This window comes from Manis pentadactyla, chromosome 5, assembly GCF_030020395.1.
Source record: "Manis pentadactyla isolate mManPen7 chromosome 5, mManPen7.hap1, whole genome shotgun sequence".
NCBI lineage: Eukaryota > Metazoa > Chordata > Mammalia > Pholidota > Manidae > Manis > Manis pentadactyla.
Window position 1 is genome coordinate 40,273,627 of NC_080023.1, and position 23,547 is coordinate 40,297,173.

General features: G+C 42.8%; 2 protein-coding genes across 3 annotated transcripts in view; both read right to left on the reverse strand.

Moving 5' to 3' along the window:
- The window catches only part of CNGA1 (cyclic nucleotide gated channel subunit alpha 1), a 63,725-nt gene extending 59,745 nt beyond the window's left edge, over positions 1-3,980 (reverse strand). Inside the window, exon 1 of the transcript XR_008997732.1 lies at positions 3,668-3,980. The gene's annotated coding sequence lies outside the window, so the exon portion shown is untranslated. The remainder of the gene's footprint in view (positions 1-3,667) is intronic.
- A 9,937-nt stretch (positions 3,981-13,917) lies between these two features.
- The window catches only part of TXK (TXK tyrosine kinase), a 64,151-nt gene continuing 54,521 nt past the window's right edge, over positions 13,918-23,547 (reverse strand). For both annotated transcript variants that reach the window (XM_036892576.2, XM_057502198.1), the window contains exons 11-15: positions 23,142-23,358; positions 20,556-20,620; positions 18,424-18,542; positions 16,757-16,914; positions 13,918-14,539 (exon numbers count right to left, since the gene is read on the reverse strand). In XM_036892576.2, the coding sequence (XP_036748471.2) occupies positions 14,471-14,539; positions 16,757-16,914; positions 18,424-18,542; positions 20,556-20,620; positions 23,142-23,358 (628 nt within the window). In that variant the 3' untranslated portion in view covers positions 13,918-14,470. The remainder of the gene's footprint in view (positions 14,540-16,756; positions 16,915-18,423; positions 18,543-20,555; positions 20,621-23,141; positions 23,359-23,547) is intronic.

Sequence of the window (23,547 nt, forward strand, 5' to 3'; positions counted from 1 at the left end):
CCTTTTATAGGGACTCACTGACCATACAGAAGCCAAACAGAGGGCCTTGACTGTTCAGTCTCTGGAGAACACCTCTGGGTCTCCCCTAGAATGGATCCTAGGTAATGATCGTGCCTCCTCCTTGAGTTAATTATGTCTAACAAATGTTCACAGAGTAAACTCAAATGACATCAGAGCCTAAGCCCAATAAAAAAGATTGTTTCATAGACCAGGAATGGGCAAAACAGCCCTCCAGCTCAGAAGGTCTCCCTGTCTGTCAATTAGGTTTTGCCTTTGTTTTCACAGTTAACATTTCATCTCATTACTAGAAGAGTTTTAAATAAAATACATCTGATGGCCAACATTCAAAAGACAAGGAACAACAAATGCTGGTGAGGATGCAGAGAAAGGGGGACCCTCCTACACTGCTGGTAGGAATGTAAACTAATTCAACCATTGTGGAAAGCAATATGGAGGTTCCCTCAAAAAACTAAAAATAGAAATACCATTTGACCCAGTAATTTCACTCCTAAGAATTTACCCAAAGAAAACAAGATTCCACATTTAAAAAGACGTATGTACCCCTATGTTTATTACAGCACTATTTACAATAGCCAAGACATGGAAGCAACCTAAGTGCCCATCAGTAGATGAATGGATAAAGAAGAGGTGGTACATATACACAATGGAATATTATTCAGCCATAAGAAGAAAACAAATTTGTGACAACATGGATGGAGCTAGAGGGCATTATGCTCAGTGAAATAAGCCAGGTGGAGAAAAACAAGTACCAAATGATTTCCCTCATTTGTGGATTATAACAACAAAGCAAAAACTGAAGGAACAAAACAGCAGCAGACTCACAGACTTCAAGAAGGGACTAGCAGTTACCAAAGGGAAAGGGGGGTGGGGAGAGTGGACAGGAAGGGAGGGAGAAGGGGATTGAGGGGCATTATGATTAGCACACACAATGTAAGGGGGGTCACGGGGAAGGCAGTATAGCACAGAGAAGACTAGTGACTCTAAAGCATCTCACTATGCTGATGGACAGTGACTAATGGGGTATGTGGGTGGGACTCGATAATATGGGTGACTGTAGTAACCTGTGGATAAAATGAGAGTTCCTGTGGCCAGGATTCTCACCTGGCCCTAGTTGACTAGCTCACTGCACACCTGTGGGCAATACAAGGCTGTTGACTCTATATAAAGAGCTCCACCCAGTGCTCTGTATGCGACACAGTGGCAGGGCTGCAAGGCTGCAGGAGAGCAGAGCAGAGGCTGGAGTGGTGGCAGCACTGAGGACAGAGGCCCAGAGGATGGCTGTGCGGGATGACTGTGCAGAGAGGCCCAGAGGACAGCTGTGCAGACAGAGAGGCCCAGAGGCAAAGACTGGCTTGCTGCATGCAGACTTGCTCTGAGTGAATGGGATTCTAGTAACTGACCTGCCACCTGGAAATAAAGTTGGGTATAACCCTTTCACCCCAAGAACGTTCCGCTGTTCTTTGGTCACATTGAATCCATAGCAAACTTGCCCGGGGCTGAAACCCATTGGTAAGACATAACCATAACGTTGCTCATGTGAAACTGTCATAAGATTGTATATCAATGATATCTCTAAATAAATAAATAAATAGATAAATAGATAAATGAATAAATGAATGAATGAATAAAATATATCTGAATAAAAGAGATTGATCTCTCCTTTTTAATCCACTGAAATGTGAAGCTGGGTTAAAATGGGCAGGCCTTGTTGGAAACAAAATTAATTTCTATGGGTAGAACTGAATTCTATTTACTCTTGTTACCTTACCTGAACTTTATTCCTGTTAGTGATCTTGCATGCACAGAAAACAGGGTAAGGCTTTCTACCAGTTTTGAGAGTCTGCTTCTAGGATCACAGGGTGTCAACTGAAGTAATGCAGTGATCAGTCTTTTCAACAAGTACTAAGACAGACACACACACACACAGCAAAGGGAGGCTGCTGGACTGGGTCTACATGGGCAGAAAGGAAGCTCCAACAGAGGGGCACCATGATGTCTTACTGTGAGAACGGAACTGGTTTAGAATCAGATGGGCTTAAGGAATTTGGTGCAATTCAGGTTACACACAAGTAGTTCCACTTCTTATGGGGAGGTGCCTGCTGATTGAAGATTAGCTGAGTAAAAGGAAAATAAAAAGTGTGGAGGAACTGGTCAGGCAAGATCAAGTGTTCTATTATTGCACAGAGTGGAGTAGCTGGGACTGGATAAAGGCACACACTATGAGCATGATCTACTTTCACAACATTGGAATAATTTACAGTCCAACAGAGGGAGGATTAGTCCCTCCCACCAAACATGTCTGTGGGTCCAGTGTCTCTGAAAGGCTATAACTTCAGAATCATGAGTGAAACATAAAGAGTGAGATCTAAAATACGTAGCAAAGCAGATACACATTCAATGTTGTTACCAAGCAGACAGGTAAAGGAGGCTTACTTCAAAGTCAGAAGTAAACTAACTCATCTGACTTTCATTTCCCCCAGTTAACCAGCAGACTCCACCAAACATCAAACCCCTTTTTATAATATTTGAACCTCTGGCTCTTTCCTGAGGTTCAATGGGATCCTGCATGCAGCATGGTGCCTCAGGGAGATACAGAGAGTAGAATCCTGCTGGTTTCCCGGCACCTTTAATATATATACTCCAGAGACCTGGTAGTACTGAAATGAAGTAGGGAGAAGCTGCAAGCTCCCTGCCTCTGGGGTTCCAGTTCTTTGTAAAACGGCACTTTTTGCCTCTGCTCTCCTTAGCTTTGCTTCCATAGCCATTCTGGTGGCTGACACAGCAAAATGGCAGGCAGGCTAGCTAAAGCATGTGATTCATTAGCAAGGAACAGCCTGTTGAAGAGCTGTTAGGCATTGGGCATTGATGGAATATCTTTCTCCCTTTGCTCCACCTTTTAATAAGCCTCACCAGAGCCTTAACCCAGAGTAAAAATATCTATACATACAAAAAGTACTTTATCCAGTGCAATGACTTTTGGCCCTGGCCGTGAGTTACTTTCAGTAAGTTTTTAAAATTGCCATGTCTGGGCCCCACCCCAGACCAATTAAATGAAATTTCCATGAGTGGGATTACAGGCAAAAACTATTTGTTAAAAGCTCCCCCAGATGATTTCAATATGCAACCAAGGTTGAGAACCACAGATCTAATCAAAGACCCCACCTATTATAAATCACCTATTATTATAAAAAAGCACAGAAATATAATAAACACATTCTGTGGTTGTGGTTGTTTTCAATTTCTTAGACAGATTTCAACAATTTTTGAAATAAGGTACATAATCTGAACATAGGTAGATGTGCATAGTTTGATAGCAGCCCACAGTGGGGTCATCAGAGGTACACCTTTCAGGAATGGGCTTCGCATCAGGTGATGAATGAATGACGGATAGTGGCTTACAGAAATAGGGCTTCGTTTGTCTCAGGTAACAAACAGTAAGCCTGGAAGTGGGTAATTTAGAGTTGGTGCAGTGGTTCAACAAATTAAGGGAAGACCTAGGCTATTACATCTTTATGCTCTAGAGAGAGAATTGCCAGATTTAACAACAACAAAAAATACAAGACACCCAGTTAAATTTGAATTTCATGAAAACAACAACAAAAATTTAGTATACATATGCCGCATGCAGTATTCGGCATATACTTACTGTGATAAAGAGCCTGACTCCGTTTCTGATGCTTGCTGACATCTCTCCCTTTTCTGGCGGCCCCACACCTGAACATGCTGAAGGAAAGGCTGGGTGCGCCATCCCTTGGTTCCAGCTGGGAGGTCAAGCCACGCGGGCCCTACCCGCCTCACCTCAGCCCTACCCCTCACCACCACAAAACCCCAAGGCAGTCGCCTCACCCTGCTCTGTCAAGCTATTTTTGCCTCTGCCAGGGAGCTGTCCCTGATGTCTCCAGAAACCTTATTATGAGAGTCATAAATATTTCATACCTTCTTGGTACATGCATGGCGTCAACATTCTCACATCTGAACCAAATTTGGGAGTAGTGGGGTGCATCCATTACTGGGTTAACCATCACAAGGAGGTGACCCAACATTACCTAAAATATTACTTGTTGTTTATCTGAAATTTAAATTTAACTGGGCATCCTGTGTTTTATCCTGCAGCCTTATCTCTGGGTCTTCATCTTCATGCCTGTTTCTTGGGAGCCACAGATGGCGCTATGCCTCCAGGTGTCAAAGCCATGGGCCATGCAAGCAGAGGCAAAAACCATTTCCTTCTGGTGAGATGGGACTTGGGGAGGGAAGCTCTCCTCAGGTGCTTCTGGCTGCATGTCATTATGTGGAACTTGCTCACATGGGTATGTTTGCTGCAAGAATCCTGGGAAACTGAGTATTCTAACCTTTATTAACAGGAAGAATAAAGAATTGTAGATGACTTTTGGAAGACAAACCCACAGCACCCAGGAAGTTGTCTGTTGCCATATGGAATGGGTGTAATATCTTTTAAATACTTTCACCCACTCATAAGCCAATTTCCCTCTCTCTGAATCCTGTTAGCCTGTCGAGGTCGGGGTGCGAATGTCCTCTGAGAACATAGTCTGAGGACCTGCACCTTACCTTTAGCTGGGAGCTTGCTAGAAAGGCAGAATCTGAGGTCTCTGCTTGGATTACTTGAATCAGACTCTGCATTTTAACAAAGTTCCCAAGTCATTTTATACACATTAAGGTTTGAAAAGAACAGACTTAGAAGGACACTGGTTCTCACACTTGGCTGCCACTGGAATAACTCAAGGAGCTGCCCCAGTCTGGAAGGCAGCCATGGGAAGATGCCCTCTGTGGCACAGCATAATTTAGCTGGGAAGGGGGCAGGGGGAGGAGGACTGGAAGGGTGGAGTTGAAGAGTTTTAACTTTCTGAGCTATTCTCAGCTTCCCACATGCTATGGACAGGACCCAGAACGTCCCACTTGTGCTCAAGATGGGACTCTGGAAGCCACTGAACAGAGAGCCAGAAGTGCCGTGGCAGGGCCACTCCAGGTTAGGTGACCTGCAGCCTCTCCTACGACACAGGCAGCCCACCTCAGGGGCAAATGGAGGCCGTGGCAGAGCCTGAGAAGGGCCTACAGTGCCTGCAAGAGCTGGGGCAGAGCCAAGTCTGCCAGGAAGGGCTTCTGTGCCCTGGCCAAGTCTGGAGAGACCAGCCCATGCCACCACCAACTTGCTCTGCAAATGCCAGCAGGGCAAGCAGCAACCAGTCTGAAAAGAATTGTTGCTGAGACAAGGGGACGCAGCTCCACCCCAGGCAGCCCTCCCATTCATGTCACCACCTCGAGGTCACCTTGCCAGGCTGACAGGCACTGGCTGAACCTGAAGGGCAAGGCCCACCACTGCCGGTCGGCATCCTTTCTGATTGGCTGATGCCTGGGCCAGATCAGGTATGAAATATGTTGAATATCAGCCCTGGATAAAGTCACCCCTCCCTTTCTATACCCAGGTGCTATCTTGGCAGTGAGAGAGGGAGGGAGAGGCAAAACCTCAGCGAATACACACTCCAGCTATGGAGAATATCTTCATTTTTGCACTGGACTAAAGTTATGAGATGAAGATAGATTGACTTTTCCTAACACTGCTCAGCAAGTAAGGGCACATGAGCAAAATAGAATAATGATGGACAAAATAAAGTAGCTTCAGACTGCCTGCACATCTGTATGCAGTAGTATGAGGAAATTTCCATCCTTGCTGTAGACATAAGGATAACCTACTTCCTCTACTAAATATTGATCTAGCTACATGGCTTTGTATTTCTCTGTAGATGTATTCAGCTATCTTTTGTTCGATTAATCTGATATCAATCACTCACATAATGTATTTTTATCTAATGTAAAAAGGGAGGTACAGAAAATTACACATAAGTCAAACTATTCTGGAAAAAGTTAAGATCTCTCCCCAAAGAAGGTCTGACAACTACTTGAACTTACACAACACAACCAGAAGGAAAAATGGTCCACACTGTGTGAGAAAGCAATGGATTAGCCCAGAATCCCAAGAGGATCGCTGGTTACCAGACTGGACCCCTATCTGTCTGGGAGATGAAGTTTCTGGATAATCCCACTACTTGTATTTCATTGGGTCATCCATGAATATGTATTCAGCTGAACTGTGTCAGGCCCTGTTCTAGGACCTTAGGATACAGCAGTGAAGAAAACAGACAAAAATACCCTACCTCACACATCTCAGAGTTGCAAGGGGAGGGGGACAGACAATAGACCAAATACATAGGTAGAAATATATCATTTGTTATATAGTGTTAAGAGCTATAGAGAAAAATTATACAGAAAAGGGTGACAAGGAATGGGCATGGTGGGGTTCCAATTTTAAGTAGGGTGATTAGAGAAAGTCTCACAGAGAGGGTGACATTTGAGCAACAACCCAAAGGACCTGAAGACACAGGCTATGTAGATATCCAGGACAAACACCCCCAGTAAAGGGAACAGTAGGTGCAAAGGCCCTGAGATGAGCAGGTGCTTGGGATGTGCAGAGGGCAACAAGGGCAAGAGATAGCAGGAGATGAAGTCAGCACCTGTGCAGCCAAGTGCCAGAAGGAAACAGCAGGTTTCTCCGATTCAAACGGACCCTTCACTTGCACTTTCGGCTTCCATGGACAGCTTAGCACAGTGGAAGTCCCCATGCCATTACTCCATCAAAGGAAAGGACCTGTAGTTTTTTCTTAAGATCCTCATATATCGCTGAGGCTCTTTCTTTAATTGTGAGAAAGCTTACTCCAAATCACTTCAAAATATTAAAGTGCTGGAGAAAACTGAACCTGGTCAACTGGACCTCCTACTGACAAAATTCCTCCAATTTGCCAATCATGTTTGAGCTAGTCTGCTTTAAAGAAACATGGTTCATAGCTGAACAGTTCCAATTTGTTCCTAGAGATGATAGTAGACCTCATATTACATGGGCAGAAAGCAAGAGAGTAATTGGGAAAAAAAGAGTGGTGACATTTGTGGATTGTCATTTCAGCACCTATTACTCCCTTCCACTCTGCCCTCCCAAGAGCTCTTGATTTCTATTTCCAAGTGGTTGCAAGATGACATCCCTGGCTCCTGTTGGCATGTATGACCAAAGCTGAGCCAGTCAAAGCATTCCATGCCCCAAGCTGCTGAGATCAAGGCAGCATGTGCATTGGACGTGGTCAGAGACTCTCAGGACGCCAGTGGAAAGGATGTGATAAATTTTCTCCCTTTGGATGGTGTGGTGGGTCAAGGTGAGGTATGTGGTGACAGCAACCACTTTTCATCTGGGAATAGAGAGAAAGGAAGGGAAAGCAGCCTGAGGACCAAGAAATGGAGCTGGAACTGTGATAACAGGGCGAACTTCTGCACCCATGGACTTCCCAGCCATATGGTCCAATAATACCCAATTTAACCTCAGCATTATTGACATTTTGGACTGGATAATTCTCTGTTGTAGGGGAATATTCTGTGCATTGTAAATGTTTAGCACCATCACTGGTCTCACCCCCCAGAAGCCAGTAGCAACCCCCAACCAGTGGTGATGGTCAGAAATGCCAGACTGAACTGGGGGTTTGTTTTGGGTTGGGTTTGTTTCTTCCCTTCTTGCTTTGGAAGTAGAATGGAGCCACCCTGACTTTCCAGAAAGATTTGATTCACCCACTTTCTCCAGCCTCCCTCCTGCAGCTGAACATGGGAGCAGCCAAGACTCTGCTCATCACAGCCTGGCTCCCACCACTAGGGCACAAGGCAGATGAAACAGAGGTGATGGAAGCACATGCTGGGGACCAGCCCTGACAGTGCTTGGGGCCTGGGGAGGGAGATGACCCTGAGGATGCATATGCGCACTGCAGAATCCGCCCCCAGGACTGGCCAGAATTAAATCCTCATGGAGCTTCTTTTAAGGCCAAAATAAGCACCTCATCAGTTGTGTGTGGTGCAGGAGAGACCCTTCCAGATTCAGAAATACTGTTTAATACCGAAGTTCTCAATTTTTTTATGCTACAGACCATTTTGGAAGTCTGATGAAACCTTTATATCCCTTCTCAGAATGATGTTTTTAAATGCATACCATTAAAACACAAAGAACTAATAAGGTAACCAATTATATTGAAAGTTGTCAAAATATTTTTAGAAACATGTATGTCCTACTAATATGTCTTTTTGAGTTAAATAACAAAATCCAGTGACAGTTCCAAAACTTGCATGACTTTTAAGTAGTGATGAATGCAATTCTCTCTCAAGGAAGCCAAAACAGCTCCCACAGGATAGGAAAACAAGTTTTTCACATTATCATGGTCACAGAAACTGCTTATAAAAGGTACTGTTATTTTTTTTAAATTTCTGCCTACATTTACAATGACAGAAAATGCTACATTTTAGTGAAAAGTTAGTAAAAATAAAGATGTGATTTTTTTTTTTCCCATTCAAGTTCGGGCAGGTAACCTTTAATCTCAGGTCAAAAACCTTTTGCAATTAGATCAGTGGTTCTCAAGCAAGGGCAAATTTCCCTCCCAGGGGACACTTGGCACCGTTCTAGAGATGTTTTTTGGTGGTCACCACTAGGGGGCATGAAAAGAGTAGAGGTCAAGGATGCTGCTAAACATATACAAAATGCAGCACATCCTTCCACAACGTAGAATAATCAGAATTGGCTCAGTCCTTAGGAAGCCTAAAAAGCATGTCACCACCGCCTTCGCTCCAAGGGCTGTTGTACCTGAAAGATGCGCCCAAGGGAACAAGTTCAGGATGTACACAAGGGAAGAGCAGGACAATATGGGCAAGGGAATAGGGCAAGTTATTAAAAGAAAAGCAACCAACTGGTATAAAAGCATTTGTGCTTTGATGTGGTTTTGGCTAGTTTTCTATAGGAACTTCATCAAGAAATAATACAATGTCTCTGTCCCCACTCTCACCCCAGGACAAAGAGGCAGGATTGTGATTCCAAGGGTCTGTGCTCCTTAGGGCACCCAAACTTCCCAGAACAGAAGGAAACAGCATCTGGGGTTTAGCTCCACTGAGGGCAGTTATGCTGCCTGTCACACAAAGACAGGAGGTGGAGGCTGGCACTTAGCGATGTTTAGAAACTGGCTGATCTGGGGCTGAGGGGCTGGCTTCCCTGAGATGGGCAGCTAAGGAAATGGGTGGTGACAAAGGGCCCCTCCTTGACCGAGCTTCAGCCAGCCTCCTCCGAGCCCTCTTGACTAGGCTCCATGCTCAGGATCACCTGGGACCTGCCATCAGCAACAATCAGGCCAGTTTAGAGAATCTCCCTGCCCTTGCTATCTCTTCCTAGTAACTGTCCAAATACTGACCCCCTCACTCAGGCTATACACCCCCAGCTGTCTTTGCTATATTTGGAGTTGAGTTCAGTCTTTCTGTCTCCCCTACTGCAATATCTTGAAAAAATATATTAAAGGAAGACTTTTAACAAGTGTCAAAATAATCAAGGCCCATGCTCTGCAGCCCTGAGGATGGGCAAATGGCCACAGGATGTGTGTGGGAGGCTGCGCACTAATGGAAATGGCCTTGTAGCAAGTGGTGGTGAGGCTCTTTGCTGCTGAGCCCACTGTCAGCAGGGACTCTTGTGAGGGGACTCTCTGTGCCTGACACAGACAATCACGGGTAACTGCATCCTGAGGGATGAGGAGCCAAGAACGCCCAGGGCCCAGGACAGCCCTGCCCCCACGCCCACCCCTCAGCTCTATCTCCCAGGTGTCACACAGACCTCCAGGATTCGTATGCCTCCCTGGGGAGCCAGGCCTGGCTTCTTCTCAGAAAAGGCGTTTCTCACCAACCATAGCAAGGGAGAGACCCAGAACCAGATTTAATTCGATTCAGAAAAATAATATACTTCCTAGCCTGAGTGTGGGGCAGTGACTTACACTGGTCATGTGTATCAATTATGTATTTCTCTGGCTAATGTCCAATTCTTGTCAAAAGAACTGGAGAAATGCTTCTCTGGGTGTGGCTCAGGGAAGCAGCTCCACCCTGCTTCTGATCCATGCTTTTCCTGTCTCGTATCATTGGCTGATGTTCTGTTACACGTTCTCTTCTGCATTTTACACCACTTAGGTTTGGATTTCCCCCTAATGCACCTCTCACCCAGACATAAACTCCTCGATGCCTCGACGTATCCAGGTTTCTGGGAAACTCAGTATCTGTAACCCAGATGTTAGCTGAGGGTCCTTTTATCCTCAAAATCAAGTTAAATCGGCTGCAACGACCTCCACCCCATCCTCAGCACCTGACATGTAACTGCAGCTTTTCCCAAGATTTAGACAAATTCTCAAGGGGCTTATGTGCTTAGAGCGTCTGCCTCCCAGGCTTCTGCTTGTTTAAAATGGTCTCTGACTGGCACCATGTAGAACCAGATGTGAAATACACACTGAATGCTTCACACACACACAATAAAACAGACTCAGACACTGCATTTGTGGGCCCGACTGGCTACACTGAGCAGTGGGCATATGGGGTCGGCGCGGTCACATCAGGGGTGACATGAATTAACACACATCCCTGCTCCCCCAGGGCTTCCACTGCCATCAGGCAATGTCCTCTTTCCAGCTCTTTTATCTGCTTCTCTCCTCCCCAACCCTTCTCCAGTTTGTCTGTAAGTGAAGCAATTCATCTGTCTCCAGTGCCAACACCCAAACTTGTTTAGCCAAACCTATCAAATTTCTCATAAAATCATGGCCTTGCATTTAACAAGACCCCCACTCCTTAGAAAGAACCTAGAGACACAAATTGCCATGGGGGGGTGTGGGGGGAAAATATGATGGGAAACCTACATCTTTCATAATAACTCTAGATCCAAGTTCTTGCTTCGGTCAAATTCCTCTTCTCTGCTCTGCATAATGTCTCTAATATTTTCCTTTTTTAGCACCCCAAATCACTTCAGTGCTCTGAAATACTCTTTATTTTAGGTTTTGTGGGTAGCACACTGCTATCTGACAACAAAGAGTGGGAGACAGTCATTATATTGCCCTACAGCTCAACAAACAACTTAAAATTGAATATGAGACATTTTTGCCCATAAAAACCCTTCAGTCTTTGTAATGACCAAGACAGTTTCAAGTGTTGTCGAGGAGGTAAAGCAACTGAAATGCTTGTACACTGTGGCTGATTCTATCCTTGGTTACATCCACTTAGACACACTGCTTGGCACTATTTACAAAAGTTGAACATACATATACTTTTTGGCCCTGTAATTCCACTCCTAGGCATATACCTAACAGAAATACATACATATTTTCTCCAAAAGACATGTAGAAAAATGTTCATAGCAGCACTGATCTTAATAGGCAAAAATCAGAAACCCAAATGTCCATCAGGAGTAGAATAGATAAATAATCTGTGGTATAATTATACAGTGGGGGACTACACAAAATTGAGAATTAATGAAATGCTATATACAGCGTGAATGGGTCAAACAAACATATTATGTGAAAGAAGCCAGGCACAAAAGGATATATACATAGGATTCAATTTACAGAAAGTTCAAAATAGCCCATACTAATCCATGGTGCTGAGAAGCAGGATATTAATCGCTAATGGGTTAAGGACTTCACTAGGGAATGCTAGTGGATTCTAAGATTCTGAAATGTACCACTTCTTGATCTGAGTGCTAGTTACATAGATGTATTTACTTTGTGAAAATTAATCTATATACACATGATTTGTGTACTTTTCTTTATGTATGGTAAGCAAAGGGTTACCAACAGGCCCGTACTCTTATTTCTCCCAGAACTAGACCCACTAGGAGGATTTCAGGTCTGCCTCCTTCCAGCACGGGTCCCTTGGATATGTTCCAATTGAGATACATTTGGAATGTTGGGTACCAGGGCCAGACATGTGTTTTACACACTGTGAAATGTCAGATCTGTGAGACAGACCGTGGATGGGGAGATCTGTGAGCTGTAAGCCTACAGGATGGGAGGGAGGCTTCTCTGCATCAGGATGAACCCTGCACACCATGGCTTCATCACCAGGAATCATACACACTCTTGAGGCAGGTAAGGCGGGACCCAAGCATCTATTCACGTGGAAAATTGGTAGACTTCTGTTGAGACTGAAGTGCTGGGCATGCTCTTTCCTGGCCTGAATCCTTCTAAGAAGCTAAGCAAACTTAGTGATAACTTAAATGCTATTGTGTCTTGTGAGTTTGACTGCCATCAAACACATTACCAATGGGATAGTGGGACTGTGTATTCTACTTCAATAAAAAGTTTACTAAAGAAAAGCTTCCTTCTATTCTTGCTGAACGATTATTTACACAGATCGTATCTTCTTCTTGGCCTCAAAATTCCTTCCATTTTTCTGAGCTTCCCCTCTCTCCTTTGACCTCCTGTCTGCTCCTTTTTAGGGCTCTCACCCACAACCAACCCCTGCCTGTCCTGTTCATTTCTTATGAAGAGCTGTTTTAACTCTTGTGTTGTTTCACCCTAAACTCACAGAGAGCTACTCTCAGAGAGCTCTTATCAATAACAACACTAGGACTGCTTGCAAAACATAGTTCCCTTCCAGAAGTTGTGTGGGTACTTCTTAAAGAAATGTTTTCTTTTGCTAAACAGAGCCTGCCGACTCTGTCCATAGGCATTCCAAAGTCACACGTTATCTGGAGTCTCAGTTACCGATGTGAGAGCTCATTATTCCTGTTCCTAATTTGGTGTCTCAAACTTTTCTAATTAAGACAAAAGGAATGGAGTGCCTACCACCACCAACAGATGCTCTTAGAAGTGCCAGCTGCTGCGATACAGCCGCCAGGGACGACCTGTCCCTGGTGTCACTCTGCTCTGTACCCAGCCTCCTGCATTGCCTCGACAGTGATGGCAGCTGGTCTAGTCCCAGCTTTTCAATGGTTGGAGTTTTTTTTGCTTTTGTTTTTGTTTTCCTTTTTGGGGGACTGGGGACTTCTGAGCTTAATAAAACCTGAGAAAGACATCTTGCTATATATATTGGTGCTACTTTATTTCCTAAGTCATAATGTTAACGTTCCCCCACTTTGGGTTTTGCTGTTTATAGTCTTAAGCCCTCTTGCACTACTTTCACAGATTTTACTAGCACTACGGTCTCAATAGGAGGAGCCCTCTGTCTCACCTCCCCACGGCAGGAGTCATGAGGAAAGGGGTGTCATAGGCTCAGAACAACACAGAATCTCATGACAAATAGTTCTGAGACCACCACTTGAATTATCAAGGTCGATAACTCTCGTGCCTGGTGCTCATTATTTCAGTGCATATTGAGTACCATTAATATTCAAGCATATCATTCTTGGAGTCAGGAAATATGATTTAAAAGGCACAACTACTGACAGCCAGCAACTCAGAATCTAATGAGAACCACAAAGCACGCTCCCCTTGGAACTACGGTACAGGGCAGACAGCATGCTCATGGGGTCCCAGCCGTCAGACCTCATGGTGATGGCGTCGGGCTTTCTGCAGCATCCTTCCTGCCCTCTCTGAAGCACTCAGCATATCAAGATCAAGTTTCCCATCATTCCCATCAACAGGATGTGAGAAATTCAGATTTGATTATGATTACTGCTTATTTCATCTTGAATTCAAAGCCCTGGGCTTCAGAAATATTGCAGCTTGTTGGGACATTTGGCTATCTTATTTTTACCTCTTCTCGTTCTTGTGGGAAGAAACAACTCATCATCTACAAAGGTACCAGAGGCACTTTCTATGATAAAATGAGGCTTCTTAAATTGCACAATTTCACATGTACAAAATGCAAAATCCCAGAATTGAAATTAAGATTCTGCATTGCCCTATGGATGTTACTGGAAAATAGAAATGTCACCAGGACCTGTTCAAAGAAGAGCTTTGATTATCTCCTTTAACAGGTTAAAACCGGAGTACAAGAAACTGTCTCCAAAATAATCAAATACGTGTGCAAAGAACAATTTGTTGAATGACACAGAGAAGATTATAAAAGACAGTTCCAAAATATTCACATTCATTTGGTGTGTAAAGGTACATTTTTCCATAAAGATCTGTGCTGCTCAAAAGCATGAAATTCGGCAGGGTGGCTCCTTTATTCCACGAGTTGGCAGAATTTATTTTCATCTTCTATGCATGGCCCACTGAAGTAAAGGGTGTCATTCCTCTTCAGGAAGGCCATTTCCTCAGCCCTGTAGAGGGTCAGGTTTTCCCACGCCCTTGGGGGCTTGCGGGGCTGTTCTGGTGATCTGCAGCTACAGTGAAAGCTGCTATGGTGCATTTCCCCTTCCTCACACATGGGATGTAAAGAATATTCCAGAAGAACAAGAGTTTAAAAGTGTCTCTCAAACACACATGTGGAAAAATTGTCAGAATATTCTTAAATTTGAAAATTTCAGAGTAGTTTAAAAAGCCTGTGATCTTTGCACTGTTTCAAGAGGCAGCAACACTAAAGGAAGATATTCACCATCAGTGACCACACACAGGATTTCCTTTTGCGACAGTTTTGCAAGGAGATCCTCTGGGTTGGCATTCCATTCAGGTTACCAGGTCTCTGCAATCTCTGTGAGGACCTGCAGCAGCTCCGCAAATGTAGGGCGACCATTAGGTTTCTGGAAAAGGCAAATAGGAGGTGGTCAGCTCAGCTTAAGACTCATTCAGTCACCAGCTCTGGAAACTTGCGGGCAGGGACCTGGATGTAGGCTGGTTCTCCACAAATGAAAGAGAAAGCTACCTTGGCTGACACACAGGGCATGATTGGCAGTTGTGTGAAAATCTGAGTAGAGAGTGCTGCAAAACTAAAATGACTAGAGCTGCAAACATGTGTCACATGAGGCCATTTAAATTAAGTAATATTAAATACATTTAAAATCCTTCTCAGGCAGCCCTGCCACTTTTCAGTTCTTCAATAGCCAGGTGTGTACTACTGGACAGTGCAGACACAGCTGGAAGAGTGTCTCCATCACCACGGAGAGTTCTATTGGGTAGCACTGCCCTAGAGATCTGTCTGGATGGTTAATATGCTTGGGGTACGAGAGCTGGGGGAGAGGGGGTGTCTGGAGTAGCAGGCTCCTGGGCTGAGCCCCAGTCACATACTGTAGCTGATTCCCTGTAGGAAGACAGAGTTCAGTCAGAAAACAAAAGGCATGTCTTCATGAGGGACTTTGGTGGTCCCGGAGCACTGACTGCACTGTCTTAAGGCTCAGGCAACAAATCTCTGCCCGGAGACAAGGACTGGAGTGTTTTCCTCCACCAGGGGCTGTGGCTCAGCTTTGGCTCTTCGAAGAAGAGGTGACACTGTTGGCATCTCTGAAATCCATGGGAAATGGAATTACTCAGGGTACCCACACTCTCGCCAAGGTCCCTGGCAGTGGGGTTAGTAGGAAGACACCACCTGAGTGGCTTGTAAATGGAGGCACCAATAAAAGAACTGAACAGAAGGATATTTGAGCACATGGTAGAGTGCTCCTTGAGATGCCAAGGATAAACTGTGGAGCTTTTTGAGGGGGCTAAGTTTCTGCAGACAGTAGAGCCTATGAAATATGCACATCAATGTAATATAATCAGGCTTGAAGTTAGGGGTGCCTAAGCACTTGCGGCTTTTACGTGACATTAAAGAAGTTGTAGGCAAAATCAACTTTTGCAAACAAATAAATCAGCAGAATCAAAACCATTGTTTTAATTGATGTCTGACTGCAATTTGAGGCCGAGGTCATTTACTAGGTCCTTCTATCGGTATCCCATTTACTCCCTTTTCTATTTCTCTCCTCAGATATATAAAATCTTAGTAAGTATTACCTTGTATGCACAGGTACATGTATATTATCTCATATACAGTATATAGTCCTGAGCTATTTACACTGTTACTGCAGAGAGGCTTTTAAGGCAGTTGTTGGCTACTAACATGCACTTAACATTTTTCTATGTCTTCCAGGACTCCTTGCAGAACAGTTGATCATATGTACAATATTTTCATACATCAGGGATCTTCACAAAAGTAATACTTCTCCAGAGTGTGAACAACTGCAATGCTCTTGAAATACTGAATTGTCCAGTGTTTGTGGATGGGGAATCAAGTGATTTCTTTTCAGCCAGAAGGACACTCCTCACCCAGCTGTGTTTTTTTTCTGGGCTGAAACTGTCAGCTGGGGAAAGAGTGCTGCCAAAATCACAGGGGAGGTTGATGCGAAGGAAAGGGGTGTGTTGAATCTGTGACCAGAAAAAGACAGAGTTGGGACATAAACCACTTTGGCGTTATTTTTAAGCTTGGCATTTCAAGAAAAGAGAAACTGAACTCCTGAGAGAGAATTGCCTAAGTAGATGTTCTTCGCATGCGTTATTCCTTCATTCCTATTCTGGTTTAATCTTTCTATCAGGAATCGTGAGTGCCAAAGGAGAGGTGAAGCCAATTACTTTTAGCCTTGGAAAAGCAAGACAAATTAGAGTTAAATAAAAACACTATCCTTCTCTTTCAATGCGGAGGTTTAACAAACCTGAATTTATCCTTTGTTTCTGTCTAACAGGGGGTAAATGTCTATTACCATCTATCACCGAGGCTTTAGTAACATTAAGAGTTTCTGCAAGAAACAATCTCAGGAAGATAAGACTGAGAAAATGCACTGAATTCCTCAGATGAAAGGCCATTGTTAGAAACAAAATGAATGAATGGGTTTGCAAGGGTGAGCTCCACACAGCGATGGTACTTCTCGGCTCTCAGTGGTCTTTACCTTTTTCTGCCCGATGGAGTCTTGGGGCAATGTTTGTGGTAAACAGGTCTGTTCTTAGGTGCTAGAACTGCCAACCTTTGCAGGAAGGTAAGGGACTCTCACCTCATGCCAGCAGCTGTACATGACTTCATATATGGACATTGGTGCCAGCTGAGGGCGGTACAGCCTGAAGCCTTTAGAAATGGCTTCCACAACTTGCAAATTTGACTTATTTTCAAAAGGCATTTTTCCTTCTGTAAACACTTCCCACATCAAAACGCCTACAAATAAAATGCATTAAAACAAGAGGTTAGAGAGAAATGATTACTTGGAACTGAAAGAACTGTTTCAAACTACAAGGCATTATTTTCTTGTTTGGCCTTTGAACTACAATCATTCATAATGAGAGCAATTTCATTTAGGAATCAGACCATGAGTATCTTAGTGTTTGAATAGGCCTGTAATCTGAAAATATTCCAAGTGAAAACAATGTCTTTTTTTTTTGCACTGGTCTTGACTGCCTCTCTATTGGTAGAAAATGCTGCCAACATTTTCATTTCTAAGTATGCTTATGTCTTCCACCCTGAAACCAATAAACCTTTCTGCCTTTCTATAGAAAATGACAGAATTATGTGAGTTCTGCAGCCCACTGAGATAGATGTAGCTTTCTATTGAAAGAGTAGACTGCTGGGTAGAGCTTCAGAATTTCTAGCAGGAGCTCTGTACGGAAGTAGGTGTTCATTAATCACTGATTGATTGATTAGTGAAACTCCCTCAAGTTTCCCATTTTGACTTCATTTAATTATTCAGTCATTCTACAAATGTGTATTAGGTATTGATTAGAGGTCAGGCCTATGCTAGAGCCAGAGGATTCTTAAGAAAGAGACCAGTCCATGTAGCTGAAGCTCACTGTGCGGTGGGGAAGAGAGGCCAGTGGTCAGGTAAAGCTCAAGGGGTTCTAATTGTTCTGTGACCTCCTGATGAGGTCTTTCTGTTGCTATCCATTGGTCTCATAGCGTAACTGCTCTCCACTAGAACTTAAAATGTCACCAGCCAAGACTGCCACATGTCAGTGGAGACCTAATGGGATCAATGATACAAGTTTAACCTTAATGTGGACAATAAAAATTCACACACTTCTGAGTGTGAATCTCAGATACCTTATATATCTCAAAAATCTCAATTATCTCTCCAAACCCAAAAAAAGGATCCAGGAAGATCTGGGTGAAAAATAATAGATTATCATATATTTATTGACACTTTCAAAATCAACTCAAGGAACAAAAGCCACTGGACCTGCGTGTACAGTATCACTTTCTCAGTGAGGAAAGTTACCCAGTATAAATCTCAATTGACAAACCACAAGGGACCCTATGTCTAAATTCCACACGGTTTGAAGGTAATGAAGTAAATGAGGTGGCATTGCTTAGCAGTCAGCCAAAGAGGCCTAGTAACTACATTCAAAATTCAATGACACCTTAAAATCACTTTTCTTTGCATGTCTCTGTGGTACACAAAAGTTGGCTGAGTTTGTTTTCTAGATCAGTAGAGTTCTTGTTACAGTCTTAGCACAAGTGCACAGTGCAAAGGGAAAAGGTCTGAAGGACAAACTTAGGCCAGGAGGTGCATGACAGCAGAAAGACCACTGGGCAGCAGTCAGAACTCCAGAGAGAAGCACAGTTTCAGGACTTGTTCTTAAATGCTATATCATATTAAGAAATCAAAGTTTAAACAAGATTGGCAGGTTTGGCTAAATCAAGTGCCACCAAACGAAAATTGAGTTCGCTCACCGAACGACCAGACATCAGATTTGGTGCTGTACTTGCTGAAATGGAAAACTTCAGGAGGAGACCACTTGATCGGGAACTTGGCCCCAGAAGAACTGATGTATTCATCATCCAAAACATACCTAAGGCCACCAGATTCAAAGAGCTAATTACCTCCAAGTTCTACTTGCTTCACATCCCTGCAACTCCAAGTTCTAAAAGAGGAAATATTTTATCCCAGATAGGTTCTGTATACATTTTCTTCTTGTTATCAGAGTGGGAAAGTGTCCCATATTGTGTTTCCTCCCCAAACCAAGCCTCGACTGTGTTTATTTGGGTCAAAGAAAGCCTAAGCAGTTCTTCAGCCCCAAACTGAAGGAATCAGTACCCCCTTGGCCATGTTCAGTCTGCAAAGCAGCATGTTGCATGCTCTAACAACCAGAGCTATAAAGAGAAAGCCAAAGGTAAGTGTATGGGAAAGAGGAATGCAAAGTTGGATGCCTGATTTTCTTTCTTTATGTGTATTATGTGTGTGTGTGTATATATATATATATATATATATATATATACACACACAAACACACACCCACACACATATATTTGTGTGGGGGCATAAAGAAGGGGAAAAATAAATATTATGTCTGTATTCAAACATAATACAGTTGATGTGAAAACGCTCTAATGCATTAGAATGGCATTTCTATATGGAAAGAAATCAGTAATAACTAGTTTGTTCTTTAAAATATAACAAAAAAACTAAACCTCTCTCTTTTTTGAGACTTGTGTGCAGCAGCATCCAAGTGTGGGAGTCTGAAAAGAAGGTCTGATAAGCACCTTGTGCTCTGTAGCTCCTAGAGTGTGCAGTATAATATTTTTATTTATAATTATTTATTTATGCTTCCCGACATTCCCACTTTTTTTTCAGATACTCTACCCACCTTTAAGCCCTTTATTGAGCCAGAGGTCATTCTACTAGATGAAAGAAAGAATAATAGAAAACAAAAGGGTAAGAGCCATTTTTCATACCTTTTGAGCTTCAAAAGTCTTTCCAGAAAAGAACTAAGTTATTAACAAAATATTTGGAAGAATGGCTGATGAATAAGAGTGATACCTCCTTACCACCACCACCACCATCCATCCCTCTAGAAAAAGATCCCTTGAGCTGGGAGGTGGGGGATCAAAGGGAAAGGGGAGGAGTAGCGGACATTAGTGGGCAGCTGAGCTAAGGCCTGTCCAGGTCACAGAACGGGGAGCGAAGGCACACTTCCCTACAAGGGGCTGGTGGGACTCAAGAGCAAAACCATATCTGTGCCCTCTTTTCCAGGCTGATCCCAGGCAAGACAGAAAGATTCCAGAGAACAAACAGCTGTGGACGTGACTAGGTAAACAGGGCCGTACACAGTCCTGTGAGTTTTCTAATCACGGAGGAGTCCAGATAAGAAGGAATCTTGCAGACAGAGATTCAGGATGAGTCAGCAGCCACCTGTGCAGATGGCCAGGCAAGGACAAAACAGGGCAGCGGCAGCAAGAATGCCAGCGTCAACGGATAACAGGGACCATATCCAGTATGTGGCCATGAAACACACAGAACTTGGATTCTGACCCTGAAGAAAGTTGGGGAGAGACCTTAAGTTCACTGGGATTCAATTTTTAGCAACCTGAAGAAAAAGGGGCTCACAACACAAACTGCACTGAGTCCTAGGAAGTAAGGGTAGATTTTCCACACTTTTTTGAGGTGTAGACTTAAAGTAAATTACTACACTTGGTAATAGAAATGCATGATGATGACATGGAAAAACCAGAGCTGAGCAAACAAATTTATTCTTTTTTCTTTCAGAAATATATATGTATTAGAAAAGCTTTTTTCTTAGTCTTACACATACGGTGAGTGGACTGAGAAATTCTTTGCAATTTTAAGACATGCCATAATTGTATTAATAATGACCTGAATGAAGATGAGAAGAATAGTACCCAGTATCCGTTTGCCTCACAGCTAGAACTGGTGCATGTTCTAAAATTCAAAGTGGGTCAGCCGGCCATAGAACCACATCAGCACTTCCCTCAGAGGAAATGAGCGACCTATGAACATCTTCAGTTTGTCAGCAGACAAATGTGAGATCCCCCCTTATGAGTAAACAAAAATATATGCCATGTACCTTGTCATCCCAAAGTCCGAAATTTTTACTATACTTGTAGAACTGACCAAACAGTTCCTTGCTGCCTATAGAAAGAAGAAAAAATTCAAGTTGAATATAAGTTTTTCTTTCAGAAGTCTCTATTCTCTTCTTCCTTAGTTTATATGGGACCCTAAACCAATTCTCTGTATGTGCAGACATGTTATTTTTATGGTGATTCCTTGTTTTATATATATATATATATATATATATATATATATATATATATATTTCAATATATCTGCCCTCACATGATGGATTTTCATGATTCTTCAAATAAATAACCAAAAATGAAAAGAAACTTTAATATTTTTCCTTTTAAATATTTTTATCTTAAGACATATCTTTGATAAACATGAGGATTAAGTCAATCTCAGAGAAGTTAAACTATGAATTGGGACATAAAAAAAGTATGTATTTTTAAATTTATCCACATAAACCCAAAGGAAAATCCAATATGCACATCATAGAAGGGAAGGCATTATATATCTTTGGGATCTGTAATTGCTAATAAAAATTAAGGAATTGTATTTTAAAACTTACATTTCATTGATAAAACTATTGATAATGATAATTTCACATTTCTTTAAGTTACTAGTGAACTAAGGTAACTTTATATATGCTACATAACGCAGAAACAATCTATTTGATGTCACAACAATTCATTTTCAGTCAGCTTAGTCAAGAAAATCATTGATTTGTAGGTCAGTGGTTTGATAGAGTTATTCTCTTTTCAGCTAATTTGTGGTTTGGTTAGTTCAAAAACAAAAGCAAGAAACTCAAAATAGAAGCCAGAAGGAGGCAGTTTGTAAGATGTTGACAAGTGCCAGCAATGATCCCAAAGACAAGCCCTTTAGGGAAAAGACTCATTATTAGCTCATACAGTTTAAGTGTCCTGTAGGTGGATAAAATAGAACACAAAAGAAAGTGATCAAAGAAAAAAACCAAGGGTATGAGGGTCTGAGAGAAGCCATCAAGAGCAAATAAAACGACCAGAACTGTCACCTGACTGAGTTTTGAGTTCTAATCCTTATCAAGAAAGACAAATCTTCAGAGACTAGGAAAGTGAGCAAGGTGGAATTGATGCTCTATGCACACATTCAAAGGTTTGCTCAAAACTGTGGGCTGGACCCCAGGGAATATGCCATGAGAGATGCAGAATAACGGTCTAGCTATGTAATGGCGAGTGTTAGCATTGCCGAGCTCTTCCACATGCCAGACACTGTTTTACGTGCTTACACATATTAATTCATGTAATCCTTCCAACAAGCCCACAGGAGGGAGATGCTACAACTACTACCACTTTGCTGGCTAGTTTGCCCAAGGTCACAGAGCTAGGAAGAAACAAAGGTGAGGGTTCAGCCCAGGCCGTCTAGCTCTAGAGCAGCAGTTCTCGATCTTGATCACACATTGGACTTAACAGGAAAAATTTCAAAATATATGGATGTCTAGACTCCACCCCCAGAGATTCTGACTTAATTAGTCTGGGGTGCGGCCTGGGTCCTGGGATGTTTTGAAAGCTTCCAGATGATTCTGATGTACAACTAAGTTTGCGAACCATTGCTGTGCGACCTGTGTTCTCATCACACTGCTCTGCAGTTCAGAAGTCTAGGCCTTGATATTTAAGGAGTTTAGAGTCTAATACTCATGTAAACAATGTAAACAATTAACTATTATAGGAAGTAGGAAACAATAAATGCCTTAGAGTCTAAGCCATGTGTAGAACAAGCAATAGTGTGCTGGGGCCCATCAAATGATGCCTCCTTCCTCTTCCCCAAATACTCCAGCCTGAATGATGAATAGTACCATCACCCTGGTCACAGGTGATGGAAGTACAGAATTCCCTCTGCGGGACAGTGTCAGGGACTTTTCAGAAATTCTCAAATTCTCCCTGGAGTTAATTTTTGGGCTTAGAAATGAGACATGGAAGGACATAGAAGGAATAGTATGACTATCATGATGGAGTGGCTAGAAAATGATTTTCAAGGAAAAGTAGCAAGACAGGAAAGCAGAACTATGATCATTTGGAGCAAGAAAACTTCAATTTTTTCCTTTTGGTAAGACTGCTGTGAGCTTCCAGGACAGAAAGCCAGTAATGCGGCACCGGTACTGGTGAGAAGCAACCCTCATCCACAAGGGGGCGTTACGCTCCGGGAGGAACCCCTGGAGGGTGTCCTTCCCTGTTTTATTATCTCCGGCACCCAGCAGGGTGCTTGGACAACACTAAGCTCTCAGTACAGGTTTGATTATAGGTTGAAAGGAAGAAAGGCCCAAGGAAGAGAAGGACAAAGAAAAGCAGGAAGAGAGGAAAGAAAAGTAAACTCGTTTTGTCAGTTGGTTAGTGTGGTGGTGGATTAACTCAAGGCATATTGAGAGTAACGCCTTCCTTAGCTACAGAATCAATGGGCGACTAAATTTGAAGTTACATTTTCCAGCAAATTACACAAATGAGAAAATGTTTAAAAATTAAGCCAAGCGATGCATTATTCAATGTATTGAAAGTCCCAAGTTGTCATGTCCTTCTGAATATAATACATAAAATAACCAGCGAATTTGCACCATACTTACTAAATCCCTGTGAATAAAGCAGTTTCTCTCCAGATACTCCATCCCTTCACTTATATCCTGGCACATGCTCAGCAGCATTTCCTTCCTCAGCTTTCCTTTTCTGTCTCTGAGATAATTAAGCAGACAGCCATTTTCCATAAACTCTGTCACAATGTAAAGGGGCTTCTGCTGTGTGCACACTCCGTAAAGCTGAACTAGCTTTGGATGGGACAGTTTCCTGTGGAAGGAAAGCATACATCACTGGGCAGAATTTTTGCATTTTTAAGTGTTCAGACTCCACTTGTGATCTTTACCATCTCCATATAAATTTCACCAAAATATGATAAAAATTAACCCAACCACAGAGAAAGTAGATCAGTTTCCTTTCCACTTTATGTGCTGAGAAAGTGGGGTCAAGAGGTTAAGC